Genomic DNA, 22058 nt, shown 5'->3' with positions numbered 1-22058 from the left:
TTCTCTACTCTGTTCCAGTGATCTGTGTGTCTACTCTTTTTCCAGTGCCACACTGTATTGATTACTGTATCTTTATAGTAAGTCTTAAGGTTTGGTAGTGTCAGTCTTCCAACTTTGTCATTTTTCTTCAATATTATGTTGGCTACTCTGGGTCTTTCATCTCTGTATAAACATGAGAATCCATTTGTTGGTAACCACAAAATACCTTTTGTGGTTTTTGAGTGGGATTGCTTTTAATCTATAGAGGAAGTTGGGAAGAATTGACACCTTAACAGTATCAAGTCTTGTAATTCATGAATACTGAATGTCTCTTCATTTATCTAAATCTTATTTGATTTCTTATATCAGAGTTTTGTCATTTTCTGCATATCAATTCTGTATGGATTTTGTAAGATTTATACCTAAGTATTGCATCTTTTGGTGCTACTGTAAATAATATTGTGTTTCGAATTTCAAATTCCAAGCAGTCATTGCTGGCACAAGGGAAGGCAATTGACATGTGTATTTATTTACCTTGTGTCTGCAACCTTGCTATAATTACTTACTAGTTCTAAGAGTTTGGAGTTTTTTGTTCTGTTTGTTTTTGTCAGTCAGTTGTGATTTCCTACATAGATAACCATGTCATCTGCAAAGATAGTTTTATTTCCTTGCTCCCAATTACTATACCTTTAATTTCCTTTTCTTGTGTTATGGTATGAACTAGGATTTTTAGTATGATTTTGCATAGGCACGGTGAGCAGAGACATCTTTGCCTTGTTCGCAGTCTTAGGGGGAAAGCATTTGTTTTCTCCCCATTAAGTATGATGTTAGCTCTAGTGTTTTATTTTTATTTTTTTTTTATTTTAAAGATTTTATTTATTTATTTGACAGAGATTATAAGCGGGTAGAGAGGCAGGCAGAGAGAGAAGAAATCAGGCTCCCTGCTAAGCAGAGAGCCTGATGTAGGGCTCGATCCCAGGACCCTAGGATCATGACCTGAGCCGAAGGCAGAGGCTTTAACCCACTGAACCACCCAGGTGCCCCAGCTCTAGTGTTTTAATTGATGTTCTTTCAGGCTGATTTTTCACATAGACAAAAATTGTTAGGGCTTGCTGACCAGACCATTATCAAGTCAGTTGTCTTGCTGCCAAGAACGTCTGTGGGGGCCCTTGATCCATTTAGGAATTAAGAGAGCTTTACTAGTTTTCAGAAGGGCCAGATATTAATCCTCAGAGTCCTGATAAGGATCTAGAGCAGCCCAAATATCTCACTGTGGTGCCCACTTGCACTGAAGGAGAAAGAACGTTCTAGCTATTCTCTTGCGCTCCCTTGGTATGTTCAGTTTGGTTTGGTTTGGTTGCTGTTTTGTCTATAGACCCAGCGAGCATAGTCCAGGGGGTGCTGGGGAACAGAAGAATTCATGACCCCTGACACGTTAGAGCTCACTTACCTGTTTGCTTCTCGATTCCTTCCCCTTTCTCTGCTCCCCGCCCCTCTTCCCAGTGATCAGGCATAATCATCACTCTCAACACCTACCCTGTTTTTCCACACCTTGATCTTTTTTTACAGAGGTGTGCCTTTCTTGGGGCCCCTGTGTCAAATGAAAATTGCTATTTTTCGAAGTCTGACTCAAATTTGCCCTTTCTAGGAATCCTCCCCAGTCCTCCATCCAGAGCTACCCTTGTTCTGCCTGAGCTCCCGCAGCCCCGCAGTCATGTGGCGCTTACCCCTATGGGCAGCATCACGCTTGTTGTGTTGATGTGTCTGCCCCTCCCACCATCTGTGAGCAGATTAAGGCAGATCCCTGTCCAATTCTCAGGCATGTATTCCCAGTGCTGGCACCAGATCGACTTCAGAAGAGGTTCCTAGTAATGTTTACTAGTTGAGCGAATGAAATTACTGGCTTTGCCTAAATGGACCCTTTTTGTAATTTTAGAAACCTCTGCCCATTCTTCTTTCCATGGTTGTTTTCTCTGTGGTATTCTTGACTCCCTGTGTGTATTCTGAGGTACAAGAGATGCCTGCAGCTCTTCTGTTTCTCATGGTAAAAAGGTAAGGAACATTACCATTCATTGTAGACCTACGCTATTCATCTATCAACTTTATAATCCTGGTGCCCTGTGTATTAATTAGGGAGTTTGAGCTCCAAGCCCCAGAAAATGCCAACTCCACCAGCTTAAACACTAAGGGAGCTTATTATCTCTCTTATAACAAGACACATAAAGCTAGAGTGGCTCCAGGGATGGTGGCTTAACAGTATCAACAAGAACCCCTTTCTTTCTTCTCTGCCAATCTTAGCATATTAGTTTCTTCTTTGGATTTGGGCTAATTTACCTCGTGATTACAGAATGGCTGCAGCAATTCCAGGCATAACATCCTGATGTAATAATGATGAGAAGGATACCTTCCCTTCTTTGGACCTCTCTTTAAAATGGAGGAAAACTACTGTCAGAAGCTTCTAGAAATTTTCTCTCTCAATTCGTTGTATCATTTGGCCATGCTTGAGTCAGTCACTATCAGGGGGATTAAGATTATCGTGATTAGCTTACGCCATTCAGGATCTCCCCTGGAACTTAGGAGGGAGGAGTATACCCTGGAACAAAATGAGGGTTCGCTCAGCAGGGAAATAGAGTCAAATCAAATATTAGCGAGGAAACCAGCAGTGTCAGCTATGACGTTGTTTTACAGAGAATTGTTTTATTCTGAATTTCAGGGAGGTTAGATCATTTATGTAAGATCCCACAGCTGATAAAAATAGAAGTAGGATTCAAATCCAGCGCTGTTAGACTCCAAAGCCCATCCATGTACTTTCCCCGCAGCACCACTGGACCCAGAGCCAGCCTGCCTTTCCCGGAAAAGCCAAAGCCCCCTCTCTAAAGGCGAGCACATCAGGCAGGAGTTGAGGCAATCACCCTGCTCTCCCGAGCTCGACCTTCAGCTGGGCACTTAATCTGTTTATTAAGTTATGACTAATGGCACTGCGAGACACCGAGGGCCGCACATTCAGCCCCAGTTTTAGGTTGTTAGAGGAGGTTCAAGGGATAAACATCATATTCCTAGTCTGTGCCAGAGAAATTCAATTGCAGCTCTTTTCTCTTTCAGAGTACAGAGATGGGCGAGGGGCTTCTGCTGGGTCCTGCTTGGGCTTAATAGAAAGGAAGCCTCCAAAGCAGACGCGGGCTGTTTTGGGAAAGTGGCCGCTAATGCGGGCCCCATGGGGCAGGGGCCAGGCCTGAACAGGGCAGTTTGCACACTCACTTTTACAAACAGTTGGCTCCGAGTCAGCAGTTAATGGGATGGGAATGATGTTCCTGTACCGAATCATTTCCTGAAAAAAAAAAAAAACAACACAAAACATTTCCAATTGCAAACATATCTCAGCCTTTCTTGTAGGGTTTGTTATGTCTCTGTGAGTGAATTAAAGAGGCAGGGCAGAGGGGAGTGTTTCTGACTGGGGATTTTTCATCGGAAAACATTTTAACAATGATGTACACATTAAAAAAAAAAAAAAGATCCTGTTCAGACCCACCTTTTAGGAGTCCTTGCTGCAGATAGTACATTTCTACTCACATTTGGGAGGTGTAAATATCTCTATATTCACAGGTTGGCTCAGGCCATACAACAGGCTTGGAACAGATGCGGCTTTTCTCTCCTCACAAAATAGAAGCATACACATATGCACACACATGCGCACACAGGGTCAGGCCAAAATGTTTTTTTGTGTGTGTTGTTGTTGTTGTTGTTATTCCCAGAGAACAAGCTAGAATCCTTCTTTGCATCTACCACACTGTTCTGGCAAATTCTGGCTCAAGGCATAACCCGTGCAAATGGTGGTCTTAACAGTTTGGGTTTTTCATTGACTCAACAAATAGGTTTTTAAAAATTGTTTGAAAGATTTATTTTAGAGAGAGCATGTACCTGTAAGCAGGGGGAGGGGCAGAGGGAGAGCGAGTGAGTGAGAGAGAAAGAGAGAGCAGAGAGACAGAAGCAGACGCCCCACGGAGAGCAGAGCCCCACACGAGGCTCCATCTCACGACCCGGAGATCATGACCTGAGCCGAAATCATGATTCAGATCTCAGTTGACTGAGCCCCCTCCCATAGTGTATTCACAGAATTCCTACCAAACACCGGGCACTCTCCTAAGTGCTTGATCTATATGAACTCATTTAACCTTCTCAAAACCCTAGGAGGTGGGTAATATTATCACTCCCATTCTGCAGATGGGGAAACTAAGGTATAAGAAGTCAATGAACTTGCCCAAGGTCAGAGCTAGGAGATCATGGATTTGAATGTAGGCACTCTGGCTCCTCTTTGGGGAATCAAATAGTGAACAAAAGAGAAAAAAGTGCCAGCTTTCCCATAGTTTATTTTCTGGCTACATGGGGGACAGACAACAGACATATGAATAATGATTATTTCAGGATGTGGTGAGTGCTCTGAAGAAAATAAAAGATGAGAGGGAGCAGGGGGCTACTCAGAGGGCCTTGTGGGTGTTAGGAAGGAGCTGGAGCTTCATTCTGAGTATGAGGGGAAGCCACAGGAGGGCTTAACGCAGGAGAGTGGATGATGCTATTTACATCCTTATGGATCATTCTGACTGTGCTGCGGGAAAATGCATCGCAAAGCAGCAGACCAGTTGTAAGGTGGTTCTTGTTGTCCAGGTGAAAGATACTGGTGGCCTGAACCAGGATGGGGTGGTGGAGATGGTGAGAAGTGGTTGGCATTGGATCCTGGTTTAGAGGTGGAGCCCAAAAAACTTGCCAGCATATTAGATGCAAAACATGAGGAAGAAGAAGTTAAGGGTGATTTTTTAGATTTTGGCTTAAACCATTGTATGAATGGCGGTGCCATTTACTGAAGAAGAGAAGAGCTGGGAAACAGCGGTCTCCTTTTAGTGTTTGTTATGGTGGGGGTGAGGGTGTTGACAATCATGTTGTGTGTGGATACCTTTGAGATCTCTATAAACAGACAAAAGAGGAGACCTGGGGAAAGCCTGGAGTTCAGGGTCAGGCCTTGTCTGGAGATTAAATGTGGACATCAGCCACTAGGGCAATGCCATCCAACTGAATTTCCTGTAATGAAGGACATCATGACATCTGTGATGTCCAGATGGTAGCCACTAGCCGTGCTTGGTCCACTGGGTGCTTGCAGTGTGATTGGTACAACGAAGAAACCGAATTCTTAATTCATTTAAATGTGAACAGCTGCGTGTGGCTGGTAGCTACTGTACTGACAGTGTAGACCTGGGGGGTCGGTAGTGTAGGTAGAGAAGGTCCTGGGCAGGAGCTAGTGTCTCTACCTGCCAGTACACCCAGCCTCGCGCCCACATTTAAGCGTGACTTGACTTCTGCTTGCACAGTAATGCTTGTTCAGTAGTGGAAACCTTCCTCCTTTGTCAGAAACAGCCTGGAAAAGAAAGCACACTGCCTGTCTGAGGAGGAACATTGGAGGAAATCGTAGGAGTCTCATGATACTGCGGGAGTCCGTTTTGTTTTTCACTGGAAAGCAAACATGAACCGATGCTTACTAGAACCATTTTAGCCTTGAAGGTGTGGCTTATGTCTTTCAGTTATGTTTGATGAGGGGAATTATGTAGAGTGGTGGGTGTCTGCAAATTTGCAAATTTGCAGATTCAAGACCGTGACTGGCTGATCTCCCGTGTGAATGTCAAGAGCCCACAGCAACAGGACTAAATACCAGCTTCATAATGCAAGTTGTGTCTCTTTGGGGTAGAGTGTGTTTCACTGTCTTTGTTAGGCAATCTCGTCCCCAATCCAACTGCAAACATCAGTGAGTGTGCGAATATGAAAGAACTCTTTGTAAGTGGCTGCCTTGTGCTTAAGGGTTCTTGCAACTGGCCATCAGGGAGGCCAGAGTCCATAAAAAAAAAAAAAAAAGAAAGAAATGAAATGGAGAGATGGGACATTGCTTTTATTAAGGCTGATCACTGCTGCCATATTAGCTCTTTGAGAACCCTTTGGTGACCAGTACCATTAGAGAAAATGGTCTTTCTTTTGGGGCTTCATTGGTGAAAAGTAATTCTCCAAACTGGAAGTGAATAGAGGTGAGGAGATTTCGTAGGTTTTGATTTTAGTAGGTGATCCAAGGTCAGTGCTTAGCAAGCGCCCCTCAGTGGTTTTATAGTAGGGATTTGTTTTTCACTGAGGCTTCATGGGGAGGGGGGACAGTGGGCACATGGCGAGGAGAGTAGGCTATAAGTCTTCAGTGGCCTTTGACCTCTTTTTGTTTTCCTTGAGGAAAGTGGAATTGTAGATTTCTAGGATTTGAAAACTGCGAGAAGGACTCGCTGGCCACCCTTCCAGTCGGGCTCTTGACATTCAGCTGAGGAAATGGGCCTAAGCGAGGAGATGCCTGGCACCAGGGGCACCTACTCATTAGAGCTGAAGGGACAGACCAGAGCCTAAAAAGAGGCCAGACTGAGGTGTCCTAGAGCAGCAGCTGGGGTGAGGTGGAGGGAAAAGAGAAGGTAGCATAATCCAAAAAATACTTGGGAAAAGGGAAGGGAAGATAATCAGAAAAATAGTTAGGGAAGCCAAATAAGGAGAGGAGTATGAGGAGACCTGTGCCGAGGGTTGAAATGGCTTACGGCTTGGTGACCTTGTTCACCCAGACAATTACTGGGCACCTACTCTGCAGCGATAGAAAGCCCTGGGAGGAGGGGCAGGCAGGAGGTGGCAGGCAGAAACCAAAGAAAGATGTGAGTGCCCACCCTACTTGCGTTTATCCTGAGATGACGTCTGGAAGCAGGCAGAGGCCTCCCTGTTGCCCCAAGGAAAGGGAGTGAGGTGACAGTCTGCAGAGGTGACCTGAAGGGAGCTACTTGGTCCTCTTCGCAAAGAAAGGCAGGGACTCTGTTGCAGGCTGAGTAACAGCTGTAGGCTCACCTTTGTGGTCGTATTAATGTCCGTCCCGAACACGTTTGTAAGGGAGCTCCTCCCTGTCCTCGGCGGGCTGCAGTGTGACTCCGACTGTCTTCTTCTTGCAGTATCGGAACTTCAGGAGGAAGGCATGAACGCCATCAATCTGCCCCTCAGCCCGATCCCCTTCGAGCTGGACCCGGAGGACACCATGCTGGGTAACTGGGTCTCTTGTTTTCTGGGTTACCCTAATGCCTTCAGATAAAGCCACCCCCCACTGACTGTCTTTTCCTTTTAAAGAGGAGAATGAAGTGCGAACAATGGTGGACCCAAACTCCCGCAGCGACCCCAAACTGCAAGAACTAATGAAGGTAAGAAGAAATTAGGAGGGGCATCAGCTGCACCCCCCGGCTCAACAGGCATCTGTAGACCCCCTGCTCTGGGCAGGCACTCACGGGAGCCACTGCACAGTGACTTGAAAGTCATGGGCAGCTCGTGGTCCCATAGGTGGTGGACATCTCCAATTTAACAGAAGTGGCACACGGCAGCTGCCCGATAAATGGTGTTGATCCCAGGTGCCAGAGAAGTTAGTGCAAATGAGCTCACATTTGCCACGATCTTCGCGTTCACACAGTCTTTCCACTGCTTGTCCCAAGGCCCCTCAAAGGCACCCTGCAAAATAGGACTTCCTATCATCCCCACTTACAGGTGAGGAAAGTGAGTCGTGGAAAAGCCAGTGGTTTGTGTATGGTCACAGCTGAGTAGAGGGGATGGAATTCAAACAGAAGGGAATAAATTGAATTACATCATGTACACTGTGCCTGGCGGCAGGGGCTGGCCTGTGGTCGTCCCCTGGAAAATGTTCATGCCTCCCCCTTTGGCTTCCCCATCCTGTGCTTTTCTTCTTCAGCTTCTCCAAGCTGCATTCAAAACAGGACAAAAGGCACTGGATGCCAAAGTGGTTCGTGCAAAATGCGAACCAGGTCTATCGTTTTCCTGCTCAGACCCTGTGTGTGGATTCCTACCAGCTGAAGGTTGAAGCCCCTGCTCCTGGGGGCGGGCATTTGGGGTCTCATGCTCTAGCTGCTTGTTCAACCTCAGACTGTCCCCTTAGAGTCACCGTGCAATGACTAGTTGCTACTACTTAGACACTTGTCTGTCTCCTTTTCTAAATGATGAGCTTCTTGAGGTTAGAGACCACCTCTTTTTGCATCATTGTACCCCAGGATCCAACACAGACTGTGACATGGAGCAGGTGTTTATAAATGCTGGGTGGGTGCGTGGGTGGGGGATTGTTGGGGGATGGCTAGAGGGCGGGGCAGGGGGAAGGGTAAGGAGGGAAGCTGCTACCAACAGGAGAGCAATACAGAACAACATTCTATGAAGGCCCCAGGCTCCCCACAGGTAAGGAAGCCCAGCCCAGCTACTGCCCCTGTGATAAAGACAGTCTATTTCTGCTAAGTCAAAGATGTCAAGCCCAAAAGGGGATGTTCTGTGTGATTCCATTTATGCAAAATTATGGTGGTTGCCTGAGGCCTGTCATCAGGGAAGGGGACTGAGGGCAAAGAGCCCAACTTTCCTCTGCTGAGCGAACAGCTCTGCATCTCGGTTGTGGTGGTGCTGGCTGCACAACTATATCCAATGACCAAAACGCACCATGCTGTATCTTTAAAATGAGTTAATTTTACTATATATGAATAATAAACACAAAACACATGAGCTGAAAAATTTCAAAGTGAAAGGTAGTGGACTTGAGCAAGCTTCCGTTTCCTTACCTGAAAAAGCAAACAAATGCCCCCTCCCTCTCGTGGGTGTTGTGCTGATTAACTAAACGAGAGGCCCGTGGAATGGCTCCTCTCGGTGCTTGATGTGGAGACAGGAGACAGCTGCTGAGAGAGAGGAGACAGCCCTGGCCTCACAGAGAGGTGGCTTGGGCTAGGAGAACAGTCCCTCTGAGGCGGATAGACGAGAGTTCGGTTGCTGTCTCTGTCCACGGTCGGCAACGTGACCTTGGCAGCTATGTTCACTTCTGTGTCTGACCTCCCCTCCTGAACGAAGGGGGGGAATAACCCCTGGCCAAATGTCGTCATGGGTAATACGAGCTTTATTTATTCATAAAATGTACCTTTACTGAACATTTGGCCCTTGCCCTTGGTGATTTTTTTCTGCTACCTCAAGTGGGAGGTCTTTTCCTCCTCCATTTTAGAGGTGGGCCATCAGAGGCTCAGAGCAGGAACTAGCCTGCATTAGATTCGTAGATGGTGGGGGTACACATGTCAGTTAGTGGGTCACTCACCCCAGTTTGTGTAATGTTCCAAAGCACATACCATTGCCTGGTGTAAGCTACACAGCTGAACACTAGGTGAATGTTGCTTTCCATTGGGGTAAGGAATGGTAAGGGGCTGAAAGATATCAACAGGGACACTGAAGTCACCAGCACTGGAAGTGCTTAATGCCAGAAGAGTAACTGGGCCCTGAGGGCTCACAGCACTCTGCCTACATACTGTGTCACCTGGACGGTTCTGCTGCGTTCCAGATCTGAAGTTCATTTCGATTTTAATGATCCAGGATAAGAAAGCTGATCTTTGAGAAAATTCCCATGACCCTTCTCTTTTTTGGTCTCCCTCCCCATAGGTATTAATTGACTGGATTAATGACGTACTCGTCGGAGAAAGAATCATCGTGAAAGATCTGGCTGAAGATTTATATGACGGACAAGTCCTGCAGAAGCTCTTTGGTGAGAAGGGGGTGGAAGGTTGCGGTGGAGAGCTTGGATCGGCAGGTGGCTGGTCCCCGACTCCTCCCGAGGAGCCGTTCTCAGCTCACAGCACCTCCCAGGTGGTGGGCTAGGACTGTGCACAGTGTGGGATGACAGACCAGTGGAGCCTGGAGGTGTCCTCCTGGAATCTGTTTTGCAGGAATGAATTGCAGAGGGAGGTCAATGACCAGATGGGGCTGCTCCCCCTAGCAGTTGAAGGCCATGAGCTCTGTAGATGAAAAAAAAAACTCCACTGTGTCCTAGAAAACATGCTTTATACCCTCTAGGAAACTGTGCAGGATGGCCTCTGTAGGTCTGTTTACATATGTGGGGGTTAAGCACGTTTGTACATACCTCTGTCACCTATGGGTGTGTGCGCATGTGTGTATGTGTAGACCTATATGTATGTGTGTGTGTGTGTGCACGTATGTATACTTCCAGGAGCTGTGGACCCGTTTGTGTACACCTCTGTGTAGCCCTCTCTAGGGTCAGGGGCACATAAGTGGGAGCCTGGGCCTCTGCATGTCCAGGTGTGTTGTCTCTGGGGAGGTGTGTGCCCATTCTCAGTGTTGCTGTGGAAATATAAGTCCTCCAGGGGGAGAAAGGTGAATTCAGGGGAGATTTTTGTGTTGAAAGGCCAAATTCAGCCTGAATGAATTCAGACTTTTCCTCAGCTGTTCCCCAGTTCCTCTCTCGTCCAAACCTCTGCTTTGAGTTCTAGACTTTCATTCCCTGCCGCCCTCATGCGTACCTCACGCTGAGCTCATCTACTTTCCCACTGTTTCTTGCCCTCTTTCTTGCAAACCCCAGATACATGGGGGGCCTCCAGGGCTCGTTTCTTCTTGCGCACATTGTCTCCTGCGTCTACTCTCCCGCCCGTTTTCACTTGTCTGAGCTCCTGAAACAGCCTCCGGCCTCAGCTCAGTGCCTCCCAGCTCACTGCCCCCAGCCCACACCCACGGCACACAAGGAGGAACCTTCTCGAAACCCAGGGGTAGTCTTTCCAGTTCTTGCTCTCCCCTTCCCCGGGGGGACCCAGGCGGGCCCTGTAGCACCGCATTCAGACGTCTCCTCTGGCTGACTCCCCACTGTCTTTTCAGCCTCACGTCTGGACACGCTCACACATGTGGCTTGTGCAACAGAAAGTGCTTAGGATTGTGCCTGACATGCAGTGAGTGCCCCAGCAATGTCTCTCATCATTTTCACGAGTACTGGTTTTATTATTTTCATGACTACCAGTGTTGCATTATTACACACACCGCACCTGTTCACATCTCCATGCTCACGCCCATGCTGTTCCTCCCGCCTTGGGCTCTTCTCCCTCTCCCCAGCAGGGCAAACCTTTACGGTTCATCCTCTAATCTCGGAACTCCGTAGAGCGTGTCTGCCTCTGGTACCTCCAACAGTCACATCTGGAAGTGATGGTCATGCACCTTCTGTGTTCCCCTGGGGATGCACATGAACACATACCAATGTGTACGTAATACACCTGCCTTTCTTTTCTGACGTTCTGTGTTATTCAGGGAAAGGTCCGTGGGCTCCTGAAGGGTAGGAACACCACATCGTACGTATGAATCCTGGCGTCTCCAGTGCTAGTACTGTGCCCGTGACTTGTAACGGGCACATAATCGCTGTGTATTGAATGAATGAATGATACAAAATCTGGTCATTTCTAGGAAGCTAGACTGATTTGTTCCTCAAACATCAATATCAGTGAGTGTTAATATTTAAAGGCTTGTAAATGCAACTGAATACAGAAAAGAAAAGGCTTGGCACGTGTCCGTGTTGAAAAGCCGAGAGCCTCAACTGAGCGTCTCTTTCAGTGACTGCTGCTTTTAACTCCCCCAGCAGATTTCTGGAAGTGCCTGGAAATGCTCTGTGTAGGGCTTTCAAGGCAAGGGGGGAACATGGCCACAGAGTGATGGAACGTGGTTCCAGAACCACCCAATGTCATGTCCGTGTCATGCCTCCATGTCAGGCATGGAGCAGTCACATTGGATTATTTCAGACCTTGACCTTCCTGTTGAAGGGGTCATGCTGCTCTTGTCAACCTAGGTTTAGACCCTTTGTAGGCAGATGGCTGGGCAGCCATATTGAAAAGCTCCAGGCAGGCTACCCGGGTGGAGAGAACGAGTTTACAGGTTAAAATATGCATCGGGGGTGCCTGGGAGGAGTGACCCCTCCAACCTCGACCTCCCCTCTGTTTTTCTATCTATCTTCCTCTTTTTCAGCAACTTTCTCAAAAGAACATTTGCTACTGTGTCTGCTTCCCCACCACTGAACATTCATTCCCCGCTGAGGGACAAGCTGGGTCCCACCCCAACCTCTGCCCCGGCCGTCCCTTCTGAGGCCCCCAGTATCGATTCTGATGACCTCCTATGCTATGGCCTCTGACACTCCCGAACGCCTCACCCTCGTCCCCCAGCGTGGGGGCTCCCGGGATCTCATGCCCCCCTGGTTCTCTGCGGCTTCCCACACACCCCAGTTCCCCCAGCTTCTTGATATGCTTTTCATCTCTGCATAATGGTGGGAACTCCTCAGTCTTCCATGCGTGGCCCCCTCCCCTCTTTCTCTCACATCCACTTCCTGGGTGTTTCATCTGCTTCTCTGGTCCAGCCGTCACCTCTCTGAGGATCCCTCTCTGAGGCTGGAAGGCGTCCCTCTGCCTCCAGTCATGCCCACCTGGGTGTCATCCAGGCCCCTCGGAACCAGCCTGCCCCAAACGGAGCTGCTTCTCTTCCCCCACCCCCCCAAAGCCATTCTCCTTTCCCGAGGGGTGGATGGTGTCACGACCTCATAGCCCGTTGTTCAGATTAAAAACCTGGGAGTCCTCCTCTCTTGCTCCTTCTCTTTCATCCCTTATAGTCTGTTAGTCACAAATGGTGACAACCGGACTCCCAGGTAGAAATCCCATTTCTCAGCGAGGTCGGATGTGTGAAGCACTTGAAAGTACCGGCTCCCTACGTGCTAGGTCAGTGGAACTTTCTACATGACTTTGCAGCCCCACTGCTGCCACAGTGGCTTCTCTGGCTCCAAAAAGCCTTTCATCTGTGGCGTGCTGCCTCCTGCCCTGGTAGCCTTCTAAGGGCTTCCATATCCTCTTTATATTTTACTATTTGTCTTAACACTTCATAGGACATTTGTCAGTGGGGTTTTTTGGTTTGGTTTGGTTTGGGCTTACTTTTATTTTGAACTGGTTTTAGACTTAGAGTTGCAGAGAGAATGCAGAGCTCCCGACCCCCCGACCCCCTGCATGGCTCCCTCTAACGCAAATGTCTTACCAGACCACCGTACAAGGGCCAGAACTCAGAAATCAACCTCAGCATGGTGCTTAAATAAGTTACAGAATTTATTTGGACTTCACCAGTTTTTTACATCCGTGTCCTTTTGCAGCTCTAGAATCTGATCCAGGATCGCACACCACGTTAGTTTGTTTTGTCCCCTCCAAGCTGTGGCAGTCTTTACCTTTCCTGTCTCTCGTGACCTTGACACTTTGGGAATAGGACTGATTATTTTGTAGAGTGGCTCCCAACCTGGGTCTGTCTGATGTTTTCTGAAGATCAGAGGAAGGTTACGTATTTCAGGGAATACCGCAGACGTGACAATCCCTCTCAAGTGTATCGGATCAGGGAGGGCTTGCTGTTAGCCTTCTGTCTTATTACTGGTGAGTTAACCCTGATCATTTGGTTAAGGGGGTGTCTGTCTGAGTTCTTGATTGCGAAGTTACTATTTTTCTCTTAGTGGTTCATGTATTTAGGGGTGGAGAGATGATTTTAAAATTATGCAAATATCTTGTTTTTCCTTAAATTTTCCCTGCTGATTTTAAGTGGTGGATCTTATCTGCCTTGATTATTACTGTGATTGGTCCAATGGAGATTTTCTGCTTTCTTCATTCCTTCTACATTCATTCATTTAATTTTTTTAGAGCACATGTGCAGAAGAGTGGGGAAGTGAGGGGCAGAGGGAGAATCTTTTTTTTTTTTTTAAGATTTTATTTATTTATTTGACAGATCACAAGCAGGCAGAGGCAGGCAGAGAGAGGAAGGGAAGCAGGCTCCCCGCTGAGCAGAGAGCCCCCATGTGGGGCTCAATCCCAGGATCCTGGGATCATGACCGGAGCCAAAGGCAGAGGCTTTAACCCACTGAGCCACCCAGGTGCCCCGAGAGAGAAAATCTTAAGCAGGCTCCATACCCACCATGAGCCTGATGCAGGGCTTGATCTCATAACTTCAAGATCACAACCTGAGCCAAAATTGAGAATTGCTTAGCTGACTGAGCCACCCAGATGCACACATTCCTTCCACATTTATTAATTAGAATCTTTCTGTTAAGTAAATGGGGAATAAAGGCAACTTTTCCTGTTTATTCAGTATTTATCAGTATGGACACAAGGGTGCTTATTTTATACTTTAGATTATAATCCACTAGTACTTTTTTTTGGCTCCTGTACCTCCAGCCTTTGACCACTGTAAGCTCATTCAGGTTGGCCTCTGGCTCCTTTGAACATACCACCCCGTGGTTTTTTTCTTAGCACTTCCTTACCTTCTGGCATCATGAGATGGCCGGACTCATCTTGTGTTTTACTTACTCTGGCCCTCGAATCAGCCATTTCTCCACAGAGCTCTGATTTCTTTTATTAGAGAATGGTATTTAGAAATCAGGATCTGGGCATCTGAGTGTTTTTAACTTGCTCTCTGTAGCACACATAGACATCTATACGTAGGTAGAGAACCATGACCTGGGAGTACAAAGGTGAATCCGGCATGATCATTTCCAGAAATCCACTTTCAAATTGTCCTGGGGCTGGGCATGGGAGTAGGAGGGGCTGAGGTTGGGATTGGGAAACTGGCTATAGAACACTGGCACGTAGAGGAAAGTGGAAATGCCACAGGGACCTCCAGGAACCCCGATGTGCTGAGCAAGTGACATTTCAGGAGCAAGGTATGGATCGGGAATCCAGGAAATAAGCTTGAGACTTCTCAGGGCAAGGACTCAGAACCTAGACGTGACCACGATCTGGACGCAAGAATTTTTTGGCAAAAGGCTGTATTTTTGGTCTTGCTGAAAGCCCAAATAGATGAGCATCCCTGAAATGACAGAGGGGCTCATACCTGGGTCCCCCTGCGCAGTCAGATCCTCCCCCTGCTCCACAGCACTGTCTGCCCTGCTTGTCTTTCTCAGAGACCCCAGGCATGTCTAGGAGATTGTCCTGACATACCTTCACCCAGTCCTTCTTTCTGAGCTGCCTAGACCAGCAGCCTCTGTTCCCTGGGTCTTGCCCTAGCAGGAGTTCCTTATTTAGGTTTTCCTGAAAGCAGATGCTAGGACAAGGACATGGATGGAGAAAGTGTATATGAGAGGGAGGTGATCTCAGAAAATAATCAGGTGGGCAACCTAAGAGGGGAAGAGACAGGCCCGTTTGAGGGTACATTCATATGGACAGCAGCTCCCTTTGTCCCCAGCTTTCAGACCCATGGTTTTCCCTCTGAGAAAACAGGTGGCCACACCTCACGTCGTCCTTCCCAGGATAGAGAAGCAGAGGCACTGTCCCCCAGTGGGTGAGGACTGCCTGTGTAAGAATTAAAAGTCTCCAGGTAGTATTCCTGCTGGAGAAGCTCTTGGGCAAGAGAGCTTTAGGGTCGGAGATGGAAATGGACCGTGTGCTGGACACCCATCTGGAGATGAGCAAGGGAGCCCTGGGAAGGAGCGTCCACATCATCCAGGAAGACGAGAAGGTACACGTCTGCCTGAGGGCCTGCTCCTCCTGTGCCTGGCTGTCTCTCTGTACCCTTGATGTGGCTGCCAGCGGGAACGCAGATGCTGGTCACCCGGGTCTGCCCCTTTACGATGCTTCCCCCTCCCTCTCTTGTCTCTCACACCAACAGCTCCGGCTCTTCCCACACCTCAGGACAGAAGCTTGCTGGATTTGCATCCCCAGCACCTAGGAGGTAGACAGGACCGAGAGAGGCAGGAGATGAAGGATCCTAGAAAAATGCCCATGCGAGATAATCCTTGCATGTGAACATAAGCTTTCCTGACTTGGGAGAGAGCCCTGTGAGTTTCCTTAGGATATGTTTTATTTAACTGATTCTTATCTTTAAACATGTGTATGTCCTTGCCTGTTTTGAGGGATGAAAGTCATAAGGCTCTCCCTCCTGGTTTTCCCAATAGCAGATGGTAAACAGGAGATCTTCAAGCATGAGATGGAGAAGAGTGCCTTGGGCATAAAGGTTCTGCAGGAGGGCTTTTTGTTTTGTTTTTTTAATATTTCTTATTAACATCTAATGTATTATTTGCTTCAGGGGTACAGGTCTGTGATTCATCAGTCTTACAGAGTTCACGGTGCTCACCATAGCACATACCCTCCCCAATGTCCATCACGCAGCCACTCCATCCCTCCCACCCCCCTCCACTCCAGTGACCCTCAGTTTGTTTCCTGAGATTAAGAGTCTCTCATGATTTGTCTCCCTCTCTGGTTTCAGCTTGTTTCATTTGAGAAACGAGGATCATAGGGGAAGGGAAGGGAAAACGCAGAAGGATTTTTTGTTTCACTTGAGAGTGTGTGTGTGTGTCTTTGTCCCTGATAGAGCCTGGAGAGCACATCTTACACTGCCCTTACTCTTGTCAATTAATAGTCATTAAGGAACAACCATTTCCTTTGCTACATGCTAACTGCTGAGTTTGGGGATAGAAAAGCTCATGTGTTGCTGTGTCACTGAGGCTGTGACACAGTACCTGGTAGTACAGGGCTGTAGGGTATGGAGTCATTGAGGAAAAGTGCCATGAAAGAGGAGGGCATTTTGAATGGGGTCTTGTGGAAGGAGAATTTCAACCAGGTGTAGAAGGAATAGAACATTTTAATCAGCACAGCCCAGTGTTGCTGGTAAGCCCCTGTTGATTTTGGCGTGAGTGGAGGGAGAGGGTTGTGCAGACAAGGAGTGCATGGGTAGGTGGTCATCGAAATCGGTTGTGTGGGACGTGTGGCTGACACAGACGAGACCCAGATCTTGATTTCCTGCACCATTCTCCAATAATGGAAACCAGGGTATGTGGAGAATTGGCAAACTTGAGGACTGGAGCACGTTGCAGTGCCAAAAAGAGTTGCTAAGGAAATACATGTGTCTGTGGGTGGCATGCCGGGAGTATTCAGGACTGACCTAAAACAACCCAGGGGCTAATGGTGGAATAATATGAGCACAAAAATAAATGACAGTAGTATTGGATTCTAGTCCAAAGTGCAAAATCAATATCCTTAAGCTCATATTGTTATAAACAGCTAAATAAATGAGAGGAAAGGGACAGCTCTTCCTCACTGAATAATTCACGTATTTACAACCCCCTCAAGGAAGTAAAAGTTAAATGCTAAAGGTGACAATGATGAGTAAGCGTGAACAGAAAAAGAACATTTGGAAAAAACTAGTGAAACTCAACATACGGAGTTAATAGTCCTATGCAACAGTCAGTTCAGGAGTTGTAACAAATGTACCATAGTAATGTAAGACGTTGTCAGTGGGTGAAACTGGATTTGGGATGTGCAGGAACTATCTGAGCTATAATTTTGGCTTTTCTAGAAATCCAAAAGCCATTCTAAAATGAGGGCATTAAGGAGGGCACATGGTGTGATGAGCACTGAGTGTTGAATCACTGAACATTATATCGGAAACTAATGAAGTACTCTATGTGGCCTAATTTAAATTTTTAAAAAATTTAGAGAAAGGAGAAGAGTCTGCATTATAGAGAACCCTGAACAAAGAATTTGAGACTGCCTTGTGTGGGTAGGCAGTGGGAACTGCTGATGGCTTGTAAGCTAAGTGACATGATCAGAAATGGGGTTTTTGGAGGTGACCTAGGAGCAGTAGAGGAAGTGGAGGAAGTCCCAGCAAAGTACCTCCTTGTGAGGTAATGATGATCTCATACTAGAGGGGGAGCTGTATAGTTGGAGAAAGGCTTCAAGAAAACCTAGTGAAGTAAGGAATAAGCAGCCGAAGGAAACTGGTACATGTTGAATGGGGATGACCCCTTGAATCCCAGGAGGAGCAACATCTGGAAGGGTCTGATCATACTGGTTTTGACAGTCATGTGCCCATACCCCAAAGTGTATAGGCTGAAGTGGAAGCCATGCTAAGCCGTGCTAAGAGAAATGAAGAGAAGGATGGGAGAACTAAGTTCCAATCTTGATTCTACCACTACATTTCTCTACAGCTCAGATCACACTTCTGTAAAACCAGGAGGATGGCCTCTACAACCTTTCAACTTAGCTAATACAGTACCACTAGCCACATGTAGCTATTAAAAGTAATCAAAAGTAAAAATGAAGGGGGCACCTGGGTGGCTCAGTGGGTTAAAGCCTCTGCCTTCGGCTCAGGTCATGATCCCAGGGTCCTGGGATCGAGTCCCACACTGGGCTCTCTGCTCAGCAGGGAGCTTGTTTCCTTCTCTCTCTCTCTCTCAGCCTGCCTCTCTGCCTACTTGTGATCTTTCTCTCTGCCAAATAAATAAATAAAATCTTAAAAAAAAAAAAGAAAAGAAAAAGTAAAAATGTATTTACTCCTACCAGCTACACTTCAAGTCCTTGAGAGCCACGTGTGTCTAGTGACTATTTGGATGGTGCAGAAATGAATATCTGTCTCATAGCAGTAAGTTCTTTTGGACAGCATGCTCTAAGGTCTTCCCACTAAAACAGTCCTTGATTCTAGAATACTTGCAAAAAATGTGTACTGCTATTCTTAAACTGGAGGAGGTATTTTCTGGCTGCAAGCTGGATGGCAGTATTTTTCTTTTTATTCTTTTATTTGTAAGCAGTAGAGAAGCTCTCTAAAGTTTCTTATTAAGTGAAAGTGTGGAACTGTGCATATAGTTTACTGTGTGTGTGAGTTGAGGGGCACATCTCATGCTTGGGTATGTAGAGAACATCTCAGTAATTGTCACAATTAACTCTCTGTAGAATGGAACCAGGGAACTTGGGACTACTCTGGGAAGAAGGGACTTAAGTTTCATAGCTTGAATTTTTTTCTGTGTTTGTATATTATCAATCTTATTTAAAAAGTTCAAGAGTTATATAATCTATCAAATGTCAGATAACCCTTGATACATTTTAACAGCTATCCCAAGTGAAACCATAAGAAAAGGAAACTATATAAAGATGGAAACTAACAGTGAATGTATTAAATAAAATTAACAGTGAATATCCTTGACATGTCAAAGATATGGTATTAGGAACAAGTCAGAGATGATGGCTCTCACTACCATTATATTTTGGATATACTATTTAATAAGAGAAGAAAATAGATTTTAGTGTTCAACATTATGGCTAACTGGGTGTTCAGACAACTCCTCTTGGCATGCTTTAAAAATCTACATAAGAATTTAAAAATATGTTTTTGTATTGCATGGCTAAATTGGTGTGGAAGGGAAGGAGATTTTTCTGATGCCAAAAAGGACATATAAATCCAGTAAGATAAGTACTAATTCCTAATGGCCTATAGCCTAAGGTTTAATAGGTCACTCATACAGGGTCAAGAGAAAAAAGCCTGGAAGAGCTGGATCAGAGACCCAGGGGTTAGCCAGGAGTCTCTGAACGGCAACAATTTCAGTGGTAAACTAGAAAATCTTGTCCCACAGATAGTAAGGATAAATGTCTCAGCCTTGGATGTGTGTGGAACAACAAAAAATCTCCCCTTGATAATTCTTTATCAAATGTCTGTACCCACACAGATTTAGGGCTAGGATTCACACTACTTATGTGGCTTTAAAAGCCCCAAGATGGAAAGGAGAGAGGAAGATGGCAGAGTAGAAGACTCCTGAGCTCACCTCCTCTGATAGACACATTAAAGCAACAATTAATATGTAATACAGCCCTCTCTGAAAACAACATTGAGACTAGCAGAGAAGCTCTCTACAACTAAGAGCTTAAAGAGAAGGCCACATTGAGAAGGACAGAAGAGACATGGAAGGGAACCAAACCCCTGGAACAGTGGTGACCTACATTTGGGAGGGATATTACAGGCACTAGAGGTCCTCCCTGAGGAGTAAGGAGGTCAAGACCCAAATCTGGCACCTCTGGCCTTGGGGGCCTATACAATGAAGTTCCCATAATGTCTGGCTTTGAAAATTGCTGGGGTTTAACATGGTGTGGTGGGGGGATAGGAGGCCAAGTCTCTGCTCTTAAATGGCCAACACACTGTATCACTTGACCGAGACCCAGCACAGAAGTAGGAGTTTGAAAAGTGCCTGGGGTGTACATCAAGGAGAGTTATTTAATTTAAGATGTGTGCCAGAGTGAGGTAGATATCTGCAGGAGCTTTCTCTGGGAATGGAGGTGCTGGCAGGTATCATTTTTCTTGCCCTCCTTCAGCCTAGCTAGATGGACAGTTGTAAAAACCAGTTCTGACACTCTCCATCCATGTTTTATCTTTAAAGCAGCTCCTGCCCCCAGGTGTGGCAGCCCCAGATTCCTGACAGGTGCCCTTCTAGAGCAACTCTCTCCCCAGGGAGAGGGGAGCTAGTCCCACACACCATCATACCCACAGTAGCTGCAACCAGCCTTGCCAGGGGCAAGTGTTGCTCACCAATGTGCCCACAGCAGTTGCATCAGGAGAGCATACACGGCGCACATGGAAGACACATGTGGAGTACTTGTTTCTGGTGACTGGAGGGATTCTGCTACTGAACACCACAGGATGCATTCTATAGAAGACCACTATTTTTAAGACCAGGAGCATACCTAACCTACCTAATACCTAGTAAGAAACACAGAGAGTCAGACAGAATAAAAGGAATATGATCCAAACAAAAGAAAAAAACAAACCTCCAGAAAAACAGCTAAACAAGATGAAGAAAAGCAATTTACTTGATAAAAGAGTTTAAAGTAGTGGTCCTAAACTACTCACTGAACTTGAGAAAAGAGTGAATGAACTCACTGAGAACTTCAAAAAAAATAAAAATAAAAAGACACAAAATATGAAAAATAACTAAGCAGAGCTGAATAACAACAAAGGAAAAATACCTTAGAAGGAATCAACAGTAGAGGATGCAGAAAAATGGACCAGTAATCTGGAAGACAGGGTAGTAGAAAGCACTCAATATGAACAACAAAAGGAAAAAAGAATTGTAGAAAATGAGGATATGTTAAGAGAACTCTTCATCATCAAGAATAACAACATCTGCATGATAGGGGTTCCAAAAGGAGAAAAGAGAGACATGGGGGCAAAAATTATTTCAAGAAATAACAGCTGAAAACTTCCCTAACTGGGGAAGAAACCAGACATCCAGGTCCAGGAAACAAAGAGAACACCAACAGGAACGTGCCCAAGGCGATCTACACTAAAACACATAGTAATTAAAATGGCAAAACGATAAAGAGAGAATATTAAAAGCAGCAAGAGAAAAGTGAACAGTTACACACAAAGGAAAACCCATAAGGCTATCGAGCTAATTTTTCAGCAGAAACTTTTCAGGCCCGAAGAGAGTGGCATGCTATATTCAAACTGATGAAAAGAGAAAACCTCCAACCAAGAATACGCTACCCAGCAAAGTTGTCATTCAGAACAGAAGGAGAAATAAAGAGTTTCCAGACATTAAAAGAGAATTATCACCACTAAACTGGCCTTATGTTAAAGGGACTTCCTTAAGTGGAGAAGGCCATAATTGGGAATTTTTAAAATTAGGAAAAGAAAAAATTTTACTGATAAAAGCAGACATACACTAAAGGGAGTAAAGCTGGTATGAAGACTAAAAGACAAGAACTATAAAACCAATTATATCTTTAGAAATATTTAAGGGACTCAAAAAGATGTAAAATATGACATCATATACATAAATGGAGGGAAAGGAGTAAAAATGAAGTTTTTTAGAAAATACTGAAGCTTAAATGACCATCACCTTAATAGTGACTACTGTCTACATAGGCTACTATATATAAACCTCATGGTAACCAAAAGCCAAAAACCTCTCTTAGATAAAAAATAAAGAGAAAAGAATCCAAGTGTAACACTGAATAAAGTCATCAGTGACAAGAGAGCAAGAAGAAAGGAACGGAGAACCTACAAAAATAACTAGAAGATAATTAACAAAATGGTAATAAGTACATACCTATCAATAACTACTTCAAATGTAAATAGTCTAATTGCTCCAATCCAAGACATAGCGTGGAGGAAGAGATAAAAAAAAACAAGACCCATTAATATGGTGCCTACAAGAGACTCAATTCAGAGCTAAGACCACATACACACTGAAAGTGAAAAGATAGAAAAAGTTATTTCATGCAAGTGGAAGTGAAAACAAAAAGCAATGTTTACATCAGCAAAATAGACTTTAAAACAGAGTAAGTTCTGATCCAAGCTGACAACTTGGGAAGATCCTCAACTCACCAGATCTATACCAATTTATCAGGCGATTCCTTCTGAAGAATGGGCTGACTGAACAGCTGCACAACAAAAGACAG

General features: G+C 45.7%; 1 protein-coding gene across 1 annotated transcript in view; it reads left to right on the top strand.

The window, feature by feature from the left end:
- PARVA (parvin alpha) overlaps positions 1-22058 on the top strand; it is a 173058-nt gene that overhangs the window by 95769 nt on the left and 55231 nt on the right. Inside the window, exons 2-4 of the mRNA XM_059408059.1 lie at positions 6987-7076; positions 7159-7229; positions 9493-9595. Of these exons, the coding sequence (XP_059264042.1) occupies positions 6987-7076; positions 7159-7229; positions 9493-9595 (264 nt within the window). The remainder of the gene's footprint in view (positions 1-6986; positions 7077-7158; positions 7230-9492; positions 9596-22058) is intronic.

The sequence above is a fragment of the Mustela nigripes genome, chromosome 1 (assembly GCF_022355385.1).
Source record: "Mustela nigripes isolate SB6536 chromosome 1, MUSNIG.SB6536, whole genome shotgun sequence".
NCBI classification, from domain to species: Eukaryota; Metazoa; Chordata; class Mammalia; order Carnivora; family Mustelidae; genus Mustela; species Mustela nigripes.
Note: the sequence above shows the minus strand (reverse complement) of the source record. Positions and strands in the feature narration are given on the sequence as shown.